At 34.9% G+C, this 17659-nt stretch overlaps 2 protein-coding genes across 3 annotated transcripts; one reads left to right on the top strand and one right to left on the bottom strand.

Annotated features, from left to right (window-relative positions):
* The first annotated feature begins 1588 nt into the window (after window positions 1-1588).
* LOC121792962 (mitochondrial Rho GTPase 1-like) lies at window positions 1589-8534 on the top strand. Of its 2 annotated transcripts, XM_042191111.1 has the most exons (15): window positions 1589-1986; window positions 2054-2186; window positions 2737-2880; window positions 2979-3155; window positions 3246-3497; window positions 3955-4023; window positions 4596-4651; window positions 4984-5065; window positions 5581-5792; window positions 5889-5958; window positions 6662-6774; window positions 6892-7042; window positions 7131-7317; window positions 7416-7521; window positions 7914-8534. In XM_042191111.1, the coding sequence occupies exons 1-14, from the start codon at window positions 1787-1789 to the stop codon at window positions 7487-7489; spliced, it is 1920 nt and encodes a 639-aa protein (XP_042047045.1). In that variant the 5' UTR covers window positions 1589-1786; the 3' UTR covers window positions 7490-7521; window positions 7914-8534. The 2 variants fall into 2 exon arrangements, with proteins under 2 accessions (XP_042047045.1, XP_042047044.1); XM_042191110.1 differs by lacking the exon at window positions 7914-8534 and having other exon boundaries at window positions 7416-7673.
* Window positions 8535-14740: 6206 nt separating this feature from the next.
* LOC121772189 lies at window positions 14741-15412 on the bottom strand. Its single transcript, XM_042169193.1, has one exon. It carries the CDS (start codon window positions 15373-15375, stop codon window positions 14878-14880), a length of 498 nt encoding a protein of 165 aa, XP_042025127.1. The 5' UTR covers window positions 15376-15412; the 3' UTR covers window positions 14741-14877.
* Window positions 15413-17659: the final 2247 nt, after the last annotated feature.

Raw genomic sequence — 17659 nt, 5'->3', positions numbered from 1 at the left:
ACACATCACTCTTATTGTTAATTTACTTCACTCTTGTTTACAAAACACGTCACTCTTATTGTTAATTTACTTCACTCTTGTTTACAAAACACGTCACTCTTATTGTGATTTTACTTCACTCTTGTTTACAAAACACATCACTCTTATTCTGATTTTACTTCACTCTTGTTTACAAATTACATCACTCTTATTCTTATTTTACTTCACTCTTGTTTACAAAACACAAAGAACAACACATAAATATGAAGTTCTTAAAAATTTCTTCTTCTTCACTGCCGTAATTTCTTTTACTTCACTGCTTCATAGCTCTTAAAAATTTCTTCTTCTTCTTCAATGACGTAATTTGGGGAAATCATCGACGCGCTGATTGAATTGCTGGGGACGTTCAGCGTCGGAGATTACGTGCCGTGGCTGGGCTGGATTAATCGGATTAACGGATTGGATGCGAGGGTTGCGAATGTAGCGAAGATGTTTGATGAATTTCTTCAGAGAGTGATTGAGGAGCATAGGGAGAAGGGGGAAGGGGGTGGGGATGGGAGTGCTGAGGATTTCGTTGATGTGTTGCTGCAGTTTCAGAGGGAGAGTGAGGTGAAGGTGGAGGATTACACCATTAAAGCTGTGATAGAGGTAACCATCTTTCAACTTATCTCTGTTTTTGGACATATTGATAAAGATGACAATTATACCCCCGCCTTGTAATTGTGGAGTAAATTTGTGATTGATGGAACTAATTTCTCCTTAAATTCAAAAATCACATGTATTAATACTAGCCCTTGATTTTCTTGATCTTGTGGCTATTATTTGTTCTCTAGTTATTTGGTTAAGAGGTGTTTGCCATAGATCACTACCCTATATATATATATATATATATATATATATATATATATATATATATATATATATAGGAGCGTTATTCTCCTATTCATCCCTTAGATCCTTTATTCTTCTTAATATGGGCCGTTAGATCTCATTCATCAACGGTCCAGATGATCTGCATTATTACACTATAATGGTGCATTATTAGTCGGTGTGCATTATTCAACTGAAAATCTGCATTATTAAATGACACCAATCTAACCGTTGGATGACAAAATCGTGGGACTGAGATTAAAAAGAACAAAAGATAAAAAAGGAAATGAATGCATCCCTCTATATATATATATATTTGTCTGTTTCTTGATGATCGAATTTGTTTGTTAGTTCATTTACGATTGAGAAGCATCCACATTTAATTTTAAAATATCCATATAGTTAGTCGCCATCCAGCCATCATAGTCATTGGAGATCCAAGTATCCAACTATGTCTAAGCCTATACCTTTCGACAGTCTAGCTTCCCCAACCATGTCATACTAATGATCATATTGTAATTTTATTGACTCACTCTTATAATTTTAAAAATAAAATCACACCTCTTCTCCCGAATGTGCCAAAATCCCGAACACCATTTGAGCATACTGCCCATCAAACTTTTATCAAATTAATTTAATTACTAGTGTACTTTAAAGATTCTTTACAATTAATATAAAATGGTTCCAAAAGAAAATAGTACTTAGAAAATAGATACATGCATGATTGCACAATTATTATTTCTCACATTTCATGCTCTCAACTATTCAACAAAATGCCTAAACTTGTTTACCAAGAAAAATAGTACTACTACTAAGTGTTTCCCAAGAAAAAATGGAATTATTTGGTAGAAGCACCTTGTTATGTTTGTAGATTTCACTCCATATAAAATAAATCGCACAAATCAAAACCTAATCACCAATATCAAGCGCCAAATCGATGCCAGGTGGTGGTGCAACCCGCACGAGCGTCCGAATCGCCGTCATCGGCGACCGCGGCACCGGAAAATCCAGCCTCATCGCCGCCGCCGCAGCGGAGTCCTTCCGCCCCGAAGTTCCTCCCGTCCTCCCTCCCACTCGTCTACCGTCGGATTACTATCCCGATAACGTCCCCATCGTCATCATCGACACCTCCAGCAGGTGCGCGCATATTTTTATCACGAATATACGATAATTGATCGATTGATTCATTGATCTGTCGATGCAGTTTGGAGTACCGAGGGAAGCTTGCCGAGGAATTGAAGCGCGCCGATGCTGTAGTGTTGACGTATGCGTGCGATCAGCCTCTGACGCTGAATCGCCTCAGTACATTCTGGCTCCACGAGCTTCGGAGATTAGAGGTTCGAATTGTTTGGATTTTGTGCTGTTATTGGATGAAATAATTAGTTTGAGTTTTTTTTTTCTGTTAGCCTTTTTCCGTCATAATTAATTAAATTAGAAGGTGAAGAAAATATGCTGTTCTTGCTGGTAATGCAATGGCTGCCGTCATTGAAATGTACTGTATTCGATTTGTTACCTAGCTTAGTATGTATGAGCTAGTCAGGGGATTGAACAGCTGATCTCTGCATAGTAAGTGAGCTTGATTATCCTGCTGAATCTTCTTAGTAGCACACACTTCAAAAATTAGCTGATAAGAGAATCCGTTTGAGTTTGGTTTCAAAAATTAGGAGTTTGAGCTGAACCAATATTACAGAAACTGCCTCTTTTCTTTGTTAATTGTTCACTCCCTTAAAAGTTTAATTTGTATGGTTACCTGATATGTGCGTGCAGCTACGGATGTTTATTTTGCACTTGCAACTGATATTTGCTGAGGAAATTGATCTGTTTTGTGTGGTGTTTGTCGTTGTTTAATGTGAACTCAAATGCGGCTTGTCGATTGGGGTTACTTAGGTCATAGCGCCGGTAATTGTGGCTGGTTGCAAGCTCGATAGGAGAGATGAAGAGTACAATTTGAGTGTTGAAATGATGCCACTTATGCAGCAGTTTCGGGAGATTGAGACTTGCATAGAATGTTCGGCAGCTAATATGCTCCAGGTTTGAGATAATGTTTAACCTGTTTTATGATGTTCATTTGAAATTCCCTTGATAAATGAGAATTTTCAGAGAACTGAAGTCTTTATAAATTGTTTTAGATCCAAGAAGTGTTCTACTTTGCTCAAAAGGCTATCCTTCACCCTACAGCTCCTCTGTTTGATCAAGAAACCCAGGCTTTGAGGCCACGATGCATGAGAGCGCTGAAAAGGATATTTACTCTTTGTGATCTTGATATGGACGGTGCTCTCAATGATGACGAGCTAAATGAATTTCAGGTATTATTTTAATTTTATTCTTTTCTAGAAAACTGATGATAAGTTTCCTACTTTACCTTTCTTTAACTCTATCTAATTTCTTTTACGTAGGTGAAGTGCTTCAACTCTCCTTTACAACCTGCGGAAATAGTGGGTGTCAAGAGTGTGGTTCGAGAAAAGTTGCCTGAAGGGGTGAATGAACTTGGTCTTACCTTAACAGGGTTTCTTTTTCTTCACGCTCTTTTTATAGAGAAAGGACGAATTGAGACCACATGGACCGTTTTGAGAAAGTTTGGCTACAATGATGAGCTAAAACTTGGGGATGATTATTTATTCTTTCCCAAAAAAAAGGCTCCTGATCAGGTAATTGCCAGCTGTGTATATATTCATTGAGCAATGACTGATAATATTTCTTTGTATCAACAGAAAGTTTTAGTGAATCAGGTGTATATAGCTTGATGTCGAGTTGGTGGAAGTTCCTCAAATCTTAATTTTTTCAATTTTAAAATGAGTTTTTTGGATTGAAGAAATTAATAAATATTTCAACTGTTTGATGAGGTATAGTAATGTGTGGTACTGGTGTATAGGTAGAGAACAACCCATAAAAGTTGAAAACAATTAAATGGTTGATATATGTTCCTTTATCTTCAGCCTTTTAATCTTTTATCAATGAAGTCCAAACACAGTCATGAATTCAAGTGGTTGTTAGTTAAAATTATTTGTGTACTGGTCTATCATTCCTGATTCCACTATCTTTCTAGTAATACTTTACTTATGTAATCATTTACTTTATCCTTGTTTTATGCTCATATGCTTGCAGAGTGTTGAATTAACTAGTGAAGCAGTAGAGTTTCTAAAGGGAATATTCAGCACATTCGATGATGACAAAGTACGTCTATCTTGATACTGTCTTACTAGTTCTTTTAGAATGTGTGTTTTACTTAATTGACCAATGTGTCCCTGTGTATAATTAGTATACTTCCCACAGTTGAGGTCCTTTACTATAACTTATGTGCTTGTTTGTCTTGTTTCGATGTTTGAGTCCTATATATGCCCTTTCTTTGATGTACGTCACTCTTAATCGTTGCTGTATGAAGAGCATTTGGATTTTGACTATGTCAGAATCGGCCATTAATCAAACAAAGGTACTTATCTACTGAAAAAGGAAAAGGAAGATTCACAAAAGAACAAGTTGAACTGTATATTTCTCGAATATAATTTTGCTTCTGCGACACCAATGCCTTTATTTGCCTATTATTTTTTGAGACTCATCTTCTTATTAATCACTAGTAAAACTAGTTAGAAGTGATTTCTCAAACAAAACTGGTTATAAGTGGTACAAGTACTGACCTCCTGGTGGGACATATTATATATGTTAATATGTTATGCTGTCACAATTCTGTAATATTTTGATGAAATTTGTCTATGCTTATTGTGTCTACTTACTTTGTGCTTTCATAGGATGGAGTTCTTCGGGAAAATGAGCTTGAAGATCTATTTTCAACTGCACCAGAAAGGTAAACATAATCTAATATATTTTTTTTTGTAATTGTTGTTGTTATTTTCCCCCTCCTCTTTAGATATCAAATGTATTGAACCTCAAATTGAATGGTATCTTGATGTGTTTGCTGTAATAAACCTATTCAACCTTCGAACGGTAAGGAGCCATTTTCTCGCCATTGTGTGTGTACATTGTGGTCTTTTGAGGGTGATAGATGGAACAACACGTCTTTGCCAGCAATTGGATCTTGGTCCTCTTACCTTTTGCACAATTTAGCATCATGAATTTTAGTAACTTTTTCTTTGTCTTTCTAATATTCCTGACTTGGTTTTTATCATGTAATTTTAGTCCTTGGGATGAAGCTCCTTATAAGGATGCAGTTGATAGAACTCCACTGCGTGGGTTGTCTATTTCTGGATTTTTATCTCAGGTGGGTTTGCCTGGTTGCTCTTCTTGAATGTGTTGTTTATTCTAATGAATGAGTCGGTAGTCCATTATATGATACCAGAGATTTTGCATCACCTGAAGTAATTATTTTATCATTAATTTTGTTATTTATAAGAACAAATATTTTTCTATGGGGGGTTAATCGCCAGTCGCCACAGTGTTATTTAACTTTCTATCCTTTTGTATTATAAAGAGGTAATGTCATTAAAATCACAAATTTAGTACGTAATATAAAAAAAAGTACTAATCGTAGTTTCAATTCATAAATTCATAAGAAAAGGTGAAAACTCTACAATTGAAAATATGTGCTCATTTTAAATTCGTGATCGTTGGGGATGTTTTCCTGCCGCTTTCTTTAAAAAAGTTAAAGCATAGCTCACACTTTTATTACTACTATCTTATTGCATATTTGTTTGAAACAATATTTGTCCACAAAATTGAGCGGTTATCTCAAAGTGCATTTGTTTCCATTGATTCCTGACATTATATTTATTGCAGTGGGCTCTTATGACAATGTTGGATCCTGCTCAAACTATAGCCAACTTGATATATGTTGGCCACAACTGTGATGCGGCATCAGCCCTGCACATCACTAGGAGGAGATTACTAGATAAGAAGCAACAACAAACGGAACGAAATGTCTTCCAGTGCTTTGTTTTCGGACCTAAAAAAGCTGGAAAATCTGCTTTACTGACATCATTGCTGGGAAGGTAGCGTCCTAAACTATATGTTATATACCTTTGAATTGGTCATAGTACCTGTATTCATTCTTATAATTAACAAGTATGCTGTTCTTCCAACTACAGGCCCTTTTCTGAAAATTATACTCCGACAACTAGTGAAAGATATGCTGTGAATATTGTTCAGCAACACCCTGTGAGTATTAATTACAAACTCAGTTTGCTATAATAACTTTGGTTCTTTGAAATATCAAACCAAGTCATTTCAACTCACTACTTTGTACAGGAGATGGTTGCATATGGCCTTTATGATTAAAACTAGCTTTGGGTGCAGTGTTTCTTATAAATGAATGTCTCTGGTGAATGTATCTATCTTATCGCAAACAATAGCATGATATTCGGGTGAGGAGTTTTGAAATTAGAGTCAAAATTAGGCCTCCTTATTCATAGCCACGGGCTTTTATCCATCTTGCAGGTTCTATGGATTCTTTATGAATCTAGATAACTGTAGCTATCTCTAAGGTTAATGACAAAAGTCGAGAGAGATGTAGTTCTTCTGTAGTTAAGGTTCTTTGAACCTTTTTGAACACTCCAAAGTCTACCTTCTAGACTTCTCTCGATCCTTCTACATATTTTTGGTACCCTTGTAATATTGTAAAAGTTTGTCAAAACATCTGAAACAATATAGAATCTTGGAATCTCTGTCACCGTATTGAGTTTATACCTGTTAGCTTGACCATAGAGAGCTTTCTATAGATTCTAAGATCCTCTATAGGCTTTGGATAAAAAAACGTACGTGATACAGGAGCGGCTGTGATAAATTGGTATTGTGTGTTTTTTGTTTTTCAACTACGTAGTCAATCGATTGATTCCTTTTATTTTGCTTGTTTTGATCGCAGGGCAATAAGAAGACGTTGATACTCCAGGAGATACCGGAAGATGGAGTCAAGAAACTTTTGTCAAATAAAGAATCTTTGGCAGCATGTGATGTTGCTGTTTTTGTGTATGACAGGTAAGGATACTTTGCGCAGTGCACACTAGTGCTAGGTTTTTGTGTACCAGGTTATTTCCGAAGTTGTAAAATCATACCATGATTAATTTATAGTTATTATTTTTAAAATCCTTCTAGCTCAAGCGAATCATCTCTCAACGGAGCAGTAGAATTGCTCTCTTACGTAGCCAGGCAAGGGGAAGAGAGTGGTTTTGGGATGCCTTGTCTCCTAATAGCAGCAAAAAACGATTTAGACACAAGCTCAACGTCAAACAGGGATTCAGCCAAGGTACTTGATGTCTCTTCCTCACTTTCGAAACTTGTATTAAGATATTCAGGTTCTAATTAGAGTTCACCTTCACCTCTTTTTGTGCTAGATTTGTGTGGATATGGGGATCGATGCGCCAATTCCTATAAGTGTGAAAGAAAGAGATATAAATGATGTCTTCTCCAGAATTTTGAAGGCAGCTCAGCAGCCTCATCTCAATGTTCCCGAAACTGACCAGGGACGCAGCCAAAAGCGATACAAGAAGCTTGCTAATTATACTCTCATGTCTCTCTCAGGTAAACATAGTATGGTGGCTAATAAGGCTCACGTCGCTTTTCTTGTTGTTTGCTCGATCCAACGCCTCCTTTCTGAATTGGTTATGCTAAACTGGCAGTTGGAGCTGCGGCTACTTTTGTCGGGTTAGTTGCATACCGAACCTATGCTGCAAGGAGAAGCACCTCTACTTAGAATGGCAATTCTTTGGTAGATAAATTAAATCGGTAAACTTGCATTCTCTATTTTTAAACATTATTAGTTGTTTTATTCTGGACTGAAGAATATATTTTTTATGCTTGTATACGAAATCTATGATTTTTACACTGTGTATGTGTGTTGATGCTATTAAATGTGAAAATTGAATTAGTGGGTTGAATTTTTGAAGGACATTCAATCATGATAGTACTTGTTATTTCTTCTAAAACAAAATGACCTATTATCTAATATATGCAAATCTAACAAGCATAGATTGGGTGATATACAATCATGATTCAAAATCGAACTTAACATCAAGAATCTAGACGAAAATGAACGAATTCGACCGGATTTAGGAGGATTCAGGATTTGAATTCAACAAAGTTCACTCATTCATGATCTCGTTTCATCGTTGTGGCAGCCTTCCAGCAAGATCGGGTACCAAGCTGTGAGCATCTCACTTTAGGAGCTAATTGTTGAGGCATGAGAGGTGTGAAATCTCGATCTATTTTAAGGTTTATCGTCGCAAGTCGGGTGGCACATTTAGGGTGAGACGTCCTCGGTCGATCTTGAGGCTTATCTGTTGATCAAGTTGGACGACGTGTTTGTGATGGGACGTTCTCGGTCAATCTTGAGGCTTTCAGACGACACGTTGGGGTGGGTGACACTGCCTCTAGACGATCACCGCTAGTGATGAGTTTTGACAACGATCTGATGTTGCACGACTATTGGTTGATAGAGGACGAAGACAAATACAATGATAAGGTCGCCGGCAAAAGGATCAGTCGGGGAAATTGCAATCAAATAAATGGAAAACTATGTTAGCTGAATCAAAGATAGAAAAATTGACTATACCTATAATGCCAAAAATGGACAAAGATAGAAAAAAAAGACTATACCAAAAGGCCCAAAAATGACTAAATAAATGGAAATAGCTTTCGGACATCATGTTGTATTATTGTTTAGGAATTAAATTATTAAAAAAAACATCTATACCTATAAGCCCAAACATGAACAAAGATGGAATGGGTCAAGGTTGAGGCATTGTACAATCATGAGTGGAATGGTTGAGCTAGATTTTCATAGATATTCATGTCAGAAGCAAAAGAAAAACCAACCAATTGTAAATCGAAAACTAGTGCATGAAGCCTAAATGTGTACCTGATATAGTCCAATAGTATCTAACTCTCTTTCCAATCAGTCATTCAAATCCCAAAGTGGAATTTGTGTGGGTGAAGATACTCTACTCGGGTTGGACTTTTTCTTTGGATCGGGTTGGCTTGGTTCTCGATCGAACTCGATCAAATGTTAAATACATACTGTCTGTATATATTTTTGGATCTGTCATATTTTTTTGTTTCAGCTCAGATATAATGTTGAGTCGGTTAAAGTTTCAACCCACATTTTTCTAGTCAGGTTGGGCCAACTCTTTATCAAGTTGGACCAAACTTAAAGCAAAATATAATGTTGGATTAATCATTTTTTTCATTTTTAGACAGTCCACTCTAATATCATAATAGAAATTCATTGATTTCCATCTTAAAATAATCGGGGACATGAAAAGTAATGCACAAGATTTATATAGTGATTTAATTCTCTCACGATGATATAGGATAGTTATAGATTTTATGTTCAATTGCTAAGAGAATTTGTAAAAATTAAACTTGAATGTCGTATGTATATAACTATTGTGTCACATGAAGTTAAAAAGTGGGAGGACAGTAATAGCAAAGAATAGGGGGATGACAGTTTTTCTGCAAAAGGGTGTATTGACTCATAAATACATTCATTTTCACTGTACAAAATTCGAATTAACTGTTTAAGATTCTCCTTTTGTTTTTTTTTCTTCAGATATTCATCATATGACTCTGTTATTACTTGAAAATCATTTTCTAAAAGAAGCCTGTCTTTGATTTTTTTTTTTTGTTTTTCTCTCTCTCTTTGTCATAAGAAGTGAGTTTTTGCACTTTTAAGTTAGGCACTATATTTGGCCCTTTCATGACAAATATTGATCACTAAACCAATGAATAAATCTGGTGCATGTGAAAGCTTCGGACCTTAATTAAAAATAAATTAATACTACTATATTACTACCTCCGTACATGTAACCAAATTCAATTAAAGTTAAATTTCAGAGGCGTATTTGTACATTATTTTATTCTAAAACAAAAAAAAATGTATCCGTTTGATTGATATAGACGAATTTATCCACTTTAATTATTTTATAAAATAAATCTGAACTTAACTACTACTACTACTACTAATTTTCACTGAAATTTGGTAATTATGAAGTCGTCTCCTATTATTTCGGTAGGATCTGAAATACTCCCTCCGTCCCGCGCTACTCGCACTTATTTCCTTTTTGGGCGTCCCAAGTTACTTGCACTCTTTCCATTTTTAGTAAAAAATTTCACCTACAGCCGTCATTTTTTACTTTCCTATACACTCATTCCTTAATCTCCGAGCCGAAAAGGAAATGAGCGAGTAGCCCGGGACGGAGGGAGTAGATTAAGTAGGCCAGTAGGGGTAGAAGACGAATCTCGTGTCAATTCTGGTTCTGAAAATTCATTTTTATTTAAAAAGAATAATTTATTAGCCAATGAGATATCTACACACACTTTGACCATATATTCGTTGATGAACTCAATAAAAATGGTTTTTGAGTTGACAGTGCATCGATTTTAGGATACTGACACAAAAAAGAGTGGACGTTCCCTCAAATATTTACCTTCTGAAAATCAAAATCTAGTGTTCACTGTCGGGAATGAGTGATGCTAAATGGCCATAATGTGGCCGGCCATAAAGAGTTAATTTAATCCATTTACATGTATAAAAAAATTAGAATTACCGATATAAACTTATATGTGTGTGAATGGACTTGTGAGTTGATACTTATCTTTGAATTTCATTACGTAAAACACATTAATATCACAAATTACTGTATACGTTGAGCAACAATCAAGAAATGACAGTAGTAATAAGTTGAGCAAAAACTACGAAAGAGCAACACTAACATGTTGAGCAACATATAATGAAGATGATATAAAAGTAAAATCAAGTAGTATTAAACAAAAAATTTTAAAAAAAATCATATTTTTTGTTATTTAATTAATTTATGGCTGGCCATAATGTGGCCGCGTAGCATTATTCGTCGGGAATATCTACAATTGTCTCCTTTTGTAAACTACTCTAAATCGGGTATTTCTAATTCGATATGAGATTTTATAAGTTGGATGAGGAGATAAACAAATTAAAGAGTGATGAAAATGACTTGTGTCATTTATAGTAAGACATTTGAAAAATGAAAATGATTAATTTAAAACGGGACAAAGATCACATTACTTGTTTTGACTGTCCATAAATAAATATGGCACTTTAATGGTGGAAGTTCTGATTTATTTATCAAATTAATAAAAAATAATAAGATATTTAATGGTTGATCACTCAAAATAGCAACACGAGAGGAAGTAGGAGTACTATATAATGAGACGGAGCACAAAATTAATAACTCAATCATTTTATTTATTTTTAATAGCCCATTGTATATATATTCATACGGGGGCAAAATCACAAAAGGAGCTTTACTCGAATTTTATGATCGTATGAATCAATTCCAATATTTTAATAGGACAATCTCAAGATTTCATAATAGATAGAAGAGATGGTGACATTATTTTAATTTATTATAAAAGGTAAACGTTGGAAGAGCATTTTTAAATATACTACATCTGTGATCCATCCATAATTAAATTATGAGTAGTCATATTTTAATAATTTTGGATCGTTTATCTAGTCTTTATCTTTTTTTACAAGTTTTTAACTCTCATGAAATAAATCTCATTTTTTTAATAATAATAGTACTAGTTCTTGTCATCTTTATCAATTTTGCTTCAAAATTATTAAAGAATGAAGAACCAAAATTGCAAAGGAACAAAGTTTGGATTAGGTTGATGACATATAGATGTGACTAGGCCTGGGGAAACGGTTCTCGGTTCTCGGTTAATCGAACCTTATTTTTTCGGTTCTCGGTTATCCGAAAGCTGAAAATATAAGGTTAAGGTTAGGTGCCGATTATTAAGTTTAAGCTAATCTCGGTTCTCGGTTCTAACCGAGAACCGAAAGGTTAGAACCGAATAGCCAAAAGGTTTGATGTTTGTGATATTGTTGTTTTTTAGTTCATGAAGTTCAATTTTCGAGAGGTTCTAATATTAATTAACAAAGTTTTTTTTTTATTTAAGTGAAATATGTATATTATTAATATTTTACCTGCATTTTAACAAAAGTAGCTCCTAGTGTAGGTGGTGGGCCTCTCTTGAATCCGTTATTCACCATCCACCCCACCCAATGAAATCAATAGTAAATAAAAAAGTTAATTAGATTGTAAATGAAACTGATAACTTAGTTGATATTTTTTTTTACTTCATCCAATAAGTTAGGAATTCAGATTATCATAAAAATAAATAGAAAACCTTATTTTAAAATAATAAAAAAAAACGGAAGAGAAATAAGAAAAACGTTGGGATAAAATAAATAAGGAAAGCTAAAGGACCAACCCGCAAAATCAGTAAAATAGATTTGTGGGACCATGTGTATGTTGAGTCAGCCAATAATTTGAATGTGGGAGCATCGACTACTTACAACTCGACACGTTATCATTATAATGACGTCAGCTTAACCATCATATGAAAAGGTTACCTCAAACTATGCTGCATTAAATCAAAAATTGATAAATATCTTATGGAATTAAATCAATTGTTTGAAAATTGGCATATTCAATTTTTTTTCATCATTAATTTTGAATGTGGTTAAACAATTGCAGACTATGACAAAACTAAATACTGTGACGTGTTCAATGAAAATTTTAAGTGATGTGGAGATGACATGATACATAGAGTTAAATTAACAAATCAATGCGTCAAAATAAGAGTAAAAGTCAATTTTGGTATACTAAACATATGACTAAAATACGAACTTGATTCAAAATATTTATTTTTTAAAAAACAGGTCCATAACAAATGAAAATATCGACAAGTAGTCTTTTTTATGGTTTCGTAAAAAAACTAACGGATAATGTGTTTTGATAATTAATTCAGTAGATTTTTTTATGTAATTTTATTTTATTTACAAAACGACGTCATTTCGGTCTAGAGAGACATTTCGACATGCCCGCATCAGAACAGTTGAAAACATTGCTTCACACATTTTGGCATGCCATTTTGGATTCAAATTGGGTGAATTTTGATTTGTGAGAATATCTACATGCTAAAAATTCGTGTATTCTTCACCACATTTAAATTTGGTATGAAATATCTGAATTTGCCTATAGTTAATATATCTTCATTGCCAAAAATGCAAAATTTTCATTATTAGTTAATTACGTCTAACCCCAACTGCAAAAAATGCCAAAAAATAACAATTCAAAAGATTCTGATTAAATTTGTCCTATTAAAGAGAAGTGAGAGTCATTCATGTATTATACTTCCAATTTAATAATTTTTTCTGACTATTACCCTTCTTTTTACAAGAAGAAGTGCTCACAAAATGAAATTTATGCATGTTCTATTCAATGACTAAATAATCATCCAATTTGGAGTAAATAGAATAGAATCTCAGACATGAATCTAGCTAGGGAATATTTGATTTTAATGTGACTTCAAAATTATATTTATTTATTTGTTTTCGCTTTTAATGTAGAGAAATCAATTATTAGTAGCAAAAAACATTTGTCTTTAAAAAAGAATAATATCAATATAAATTTAAAGCTAGGATAGTTCCATTTACCAACTCCTATTTATGTGGACCATTTCTTTACATTCGGTGGTTCATGAAATTCAGAGCCCCTTGCTTAATTTCGTTTCAAACTTTTGTCATGTTATCCCATAATAAATAAATAAATAATACTAGGAGTAGTATATTAGTTAGATGTTATTTTGGCGTGTGCCCTTCATTTTCCACCGCAATTAAAAGTAATAACATTGTGAAAAACAGAGCATCATTGGGCCAAGAGAATAGCATATACTATTAAGTATTATGGTTATCCATTTATCATGTGACAATAGTGACTCTAACTCGTGGTCGATCCATAGATTTTCCTTCCTTTTCTTTGCCTCATTTCACTGAAAGAGTTAAAAGGGAGATAGTGCACTAAGTTGTTCGCAAGGCTAACTTAATCATTTCCCCTATTGATCTAAGATAAGGGAACTTGGGAGAGCCATTGACTCCGACTACCGAATGACCATCCTACCTCATCTGCGTTCTTCACAGCCCATCTTTGTCTCTATAGAGTCTTTCAGTGATATTTTTCAGTCATATTTCCCATTACTTAGAAAAAGTGAGTCACCGGTCGAGATCATATACCTTTTATTGCATGAACCCTCGATTCACACATTGATTCATGAATAGTCAACATGAATAAGACTTACCCCAATTTCCTCATTTTTGAACCTTTTCCAGTCATCTAGTCAAAGACCCTAGCCCTATTAAAGTCTCCCACAATATCTACATTTGAATACATGCACAAATAACATTTTTCTTAATGAATTCATAAAGATACATTTCTTGAAAACCTCTTAAGCTGACACGTCTTACCAACTAAGTAGGTATGTGCGTTAGAATACGATGCGAGGTCATTGTGTAGGGTTAGATGCATTAAGTCATGGTAGAATGGAGGCGAGCAAATCACATGGAGTTTGTAGTGCTTTTCCATCAATACAGCCTTGCTTTCTTTTATTGGACCACTAACTCTCTACTTGCTTATTTATGTTGGTACAAATCCGTACGAACCAACTTTTCATTCACTACTTTTTTTTCATTTTCCATTCCACACTTTATGACTAAATCCTATAGTGGCATAAGTGGTATTTGAATATGTGACATTTGGCATCGACCAATCATTTTTTTATTTTTTAAGCAAATGCACGCAGTGATGATTGAAGGAGCAGTTAGGCCCGTTGTACCAACTTGATGTTGGGAGGTCAAGTTAGTTATTTGCAACGGCGGATGCACGAGGGAACAAGAGAATACAGTTAGTACCCGAAAAAAACTAGTAATAGTATATTAAGATGAAAATAAATAAAATTGATCGCGCGCCTGATATAATACTCGATATCCAAAAATGTAATACATAATCTGAGTTAATAGAGTCGTATTTCTATTAATTCATTTTTATTTTTCTACTTTATTATTCTTTCTTGATCTTCGTACCAAAAATAAGTTATTGTGGAACGGAGAGAGTACCATTTTGCGTCAATTTGGATTAAAGAGAAGAAATTAAAGGGAAGAAAGAGCTACTACCAAATTCATATATATATATATATAGACTATAGTAGTAGTAGAAATGAAATAAAAAGGCACCACCTTCCATATCTAATTGGTAGTATCATTTCCTAACTTCCAACAACACAAAACTGAAAAGTATGAATCCTGTCAGGACCAGTCCTATCCCCATTGCACCTTACCGACATCACTTTCCCACCTTCCTCCTCACACCTTCCGCCGTCTATCACCAACGACAGCCTCAGCCTCCCGTCCCCGCGCTCCGCCTTCAGGCGCCCGCCCCCCCTCGAGGCGGACGCACTGATCACTAGGCGCCCGCCTTCGCGGCGGGAGTGGACCCGCATGCCGCTCGCCAGCGGAGGAGGGAAAGCTCCTCCGCTGGCACGCTCGGCCCTTTGCTTCGTGGGCCCCCGAGTGGGCTCAGGGGCGGAGAAAGGGTCAATGGCGGAGCCGGACTCGGTAAATAAGGACTCGGTGCACATGTGGAGGCTGATTGAGGGTTTGGAGAGGGGGTGAATGTAGGGCTCCTTCTCCTTCCGGTTTTGAGGGAATGATGACAAGCATATCTCACGTGCTTCAAATTCAAAATGTTGGGAACCAGACAACATTGTTGTTTTGTTTATGTTTATGTTTGAGACAGAGAGAGAGAGAGGAGGGAATTGCATGAAAGAGAAGTGGAGAGGGTGGGTGTGTATTTATAGGTGCAAAAAGTACTAATCAAATTGCATGGCTCGTTTTCATGCTACCCACTTGATTTTTCTTTTAAGGTGTTGGTTTACACGGTTTTAGGGAGTAGGGCAATGCTGCTTGCATCTTTTTTCAATTTTGAACTTTTGAGTTATAAGTTAGTCCCTCCGCAGATACGAATATCGGTTCATTTTTTTTTATTATAAATGGTAATAGGTTACGCATTCTCCTAACTTGTTCCACTAACATATTTTCATCCACTTTTTTAACATTTAGTAAAATCCATACCAGACTCCTACCAGTAGATGGAGAGAATAGTTTTTTATTCCGATTTCGAGTGCTTTTAAACTTATAGTACTATCAATTTAGCTCTATTTCTTTTATAGGATGAACTTTGAGAACACACGTCTCTACAAAGTCGTAAGATCATGTATGGGGCCTTACATCTACCCAATGCCGAAAGGTCAAGGAAGTTGATGATGTGACCGGGGATTCGGCAACCAAGTCCTCAATGCTTAAGAATAGAAGTTCATGATCCGCGGGCCTTCTACCTCCATGCAACATTGCTCCATCCCGTTGCGGAAAATTCCCTACTACTGCTTCCTATAGGAGTCGGAATCTGAGCTGTGTCTCAGTTTTAGTAGGGATGGATCATCCTCTCGGAATAGCTACTAATCATCGTCTTGGTAAGATATTGCCTCACCAACTAGCTAATTAGATGCAAGCCCCGAGTTTTTATTTTGAGAAGTTGTTCAATTAACAGAGTTAAGTTAGTGACTATTTTTGGTCGTTTTAATGAATTTGGATTGTAAAGTTATTAAAAAAAAGTTTTTAATTCATAAAAATGAAATGTACTATTTTAGTTTGAATCTAGTGGTGATTTTTTTTCCAGTGCATATTCAGTAATTTTCTACCTATGGTGTCACAAGTGGATAAACATACTAATAATAAAGTATGGAGTAATCGTACCACGAAAATATTATTGATTCTGTAAGACACTTGGGAAGAAAGAAATTCGAATATATTCTGTTCGATTTTGCTATTTTTTGTCAATTATTTGATTAAAGTTGGCACTTGGCAGGTCAATTTTATTTCATTTTCGTCATTTTTAGGGTGAATACCTAAATTCATCGTATCCAAAATTGCAGTTAGGTGCGTACTCTGATTTTTAATTTTGTTTGGCTATTTAATTTTTTGGACTAATTTTATGTGAAAAACGACACAAGTTAATATTCATCTAGATTGTAGAAGTACTGTTTAACCAAAAATAGATCTCGTGAAAATATCTATAATTAAGAGGTTGCTATGAACTTGGATTATAATTGAACATTTAATGAATACATTGCACATACTTCATTTATTCTTACATAAGTGTCTAATTTCTTTAAAATTCTTAAAATAACAAATCATCAACTAATGCATTTACCTTAAGAACTAGAGTAAAATGTTAAATTTGCACTATGTAGAATTTGTTTCGCTATCGCGTTGTTATCATATCGTGCCAGCACAAATCGGAGAGTAATGTTGACTAGTTCGTGTTGTGTGCAAGCAGTATTCGAATTTGAATGTAGCAGATTGATTATGTGTCGGATTTACGGTTTTCTTAACAGATCGTATTTGAGTTTGGTCTTTACATGATGCGGTCATCTCGATAACAACCCCAATACCTACTATTTGCCAGCCTATTATAAGGAGTTTACATTATCTCTTGATCTATTTGGGAAGAAGAAACTTTTATGACTGTCTTGGTATTATTGAGCATGTGGTTGTTTCTTTCTAAATGTCTCGTTCTTGTTCTCCTTGACTCATTCTTTGCCTTGTGGTTTCACTTGGTTTGATTTTTTGGAGAGGGCTCCCCTTGATTAACTAATTAATGGAGTATAGACCAGTTATTATAATTGAAAATATGGGCCAACTTTTGTAGTGTTAAGTAGTCGTCATCAAGTAAAATCCATGGAAGCTAGACACAATATTATAGTCCCTCCATTTATATACATGTGGCTTATTACAACTATGATACAAACATGGTACTACCACACTCTTCTCCATCTAATTTAGGCTCTCAACAAATTAATCACCCTAAGATTTTGATGTAACGTAAAGTTAAATGATGAATTATTGCTTCCAATAAATTACTAATTAAACTTTTTCTAGTCCCAATCACTCCACTTATATATATACATACTTTAAATGGTCGATTTTTCT

This window comes from Salvia splendens, chromosome 2, assembly GCF_004379255.2.
Source record: "Salvia splendens isolate huo1 chromosome 2, SspV2, whole genome shotgun sequence".
NCBI lineage: Eukaryota > Viridiplantae > Streptophyta > Magnoliopsida > Lamiales > Lamiaceae > Salvia > Salvia splendens.
This window is presented reverse-complemented; position numbering and strand designations above follow the sequence as displayed.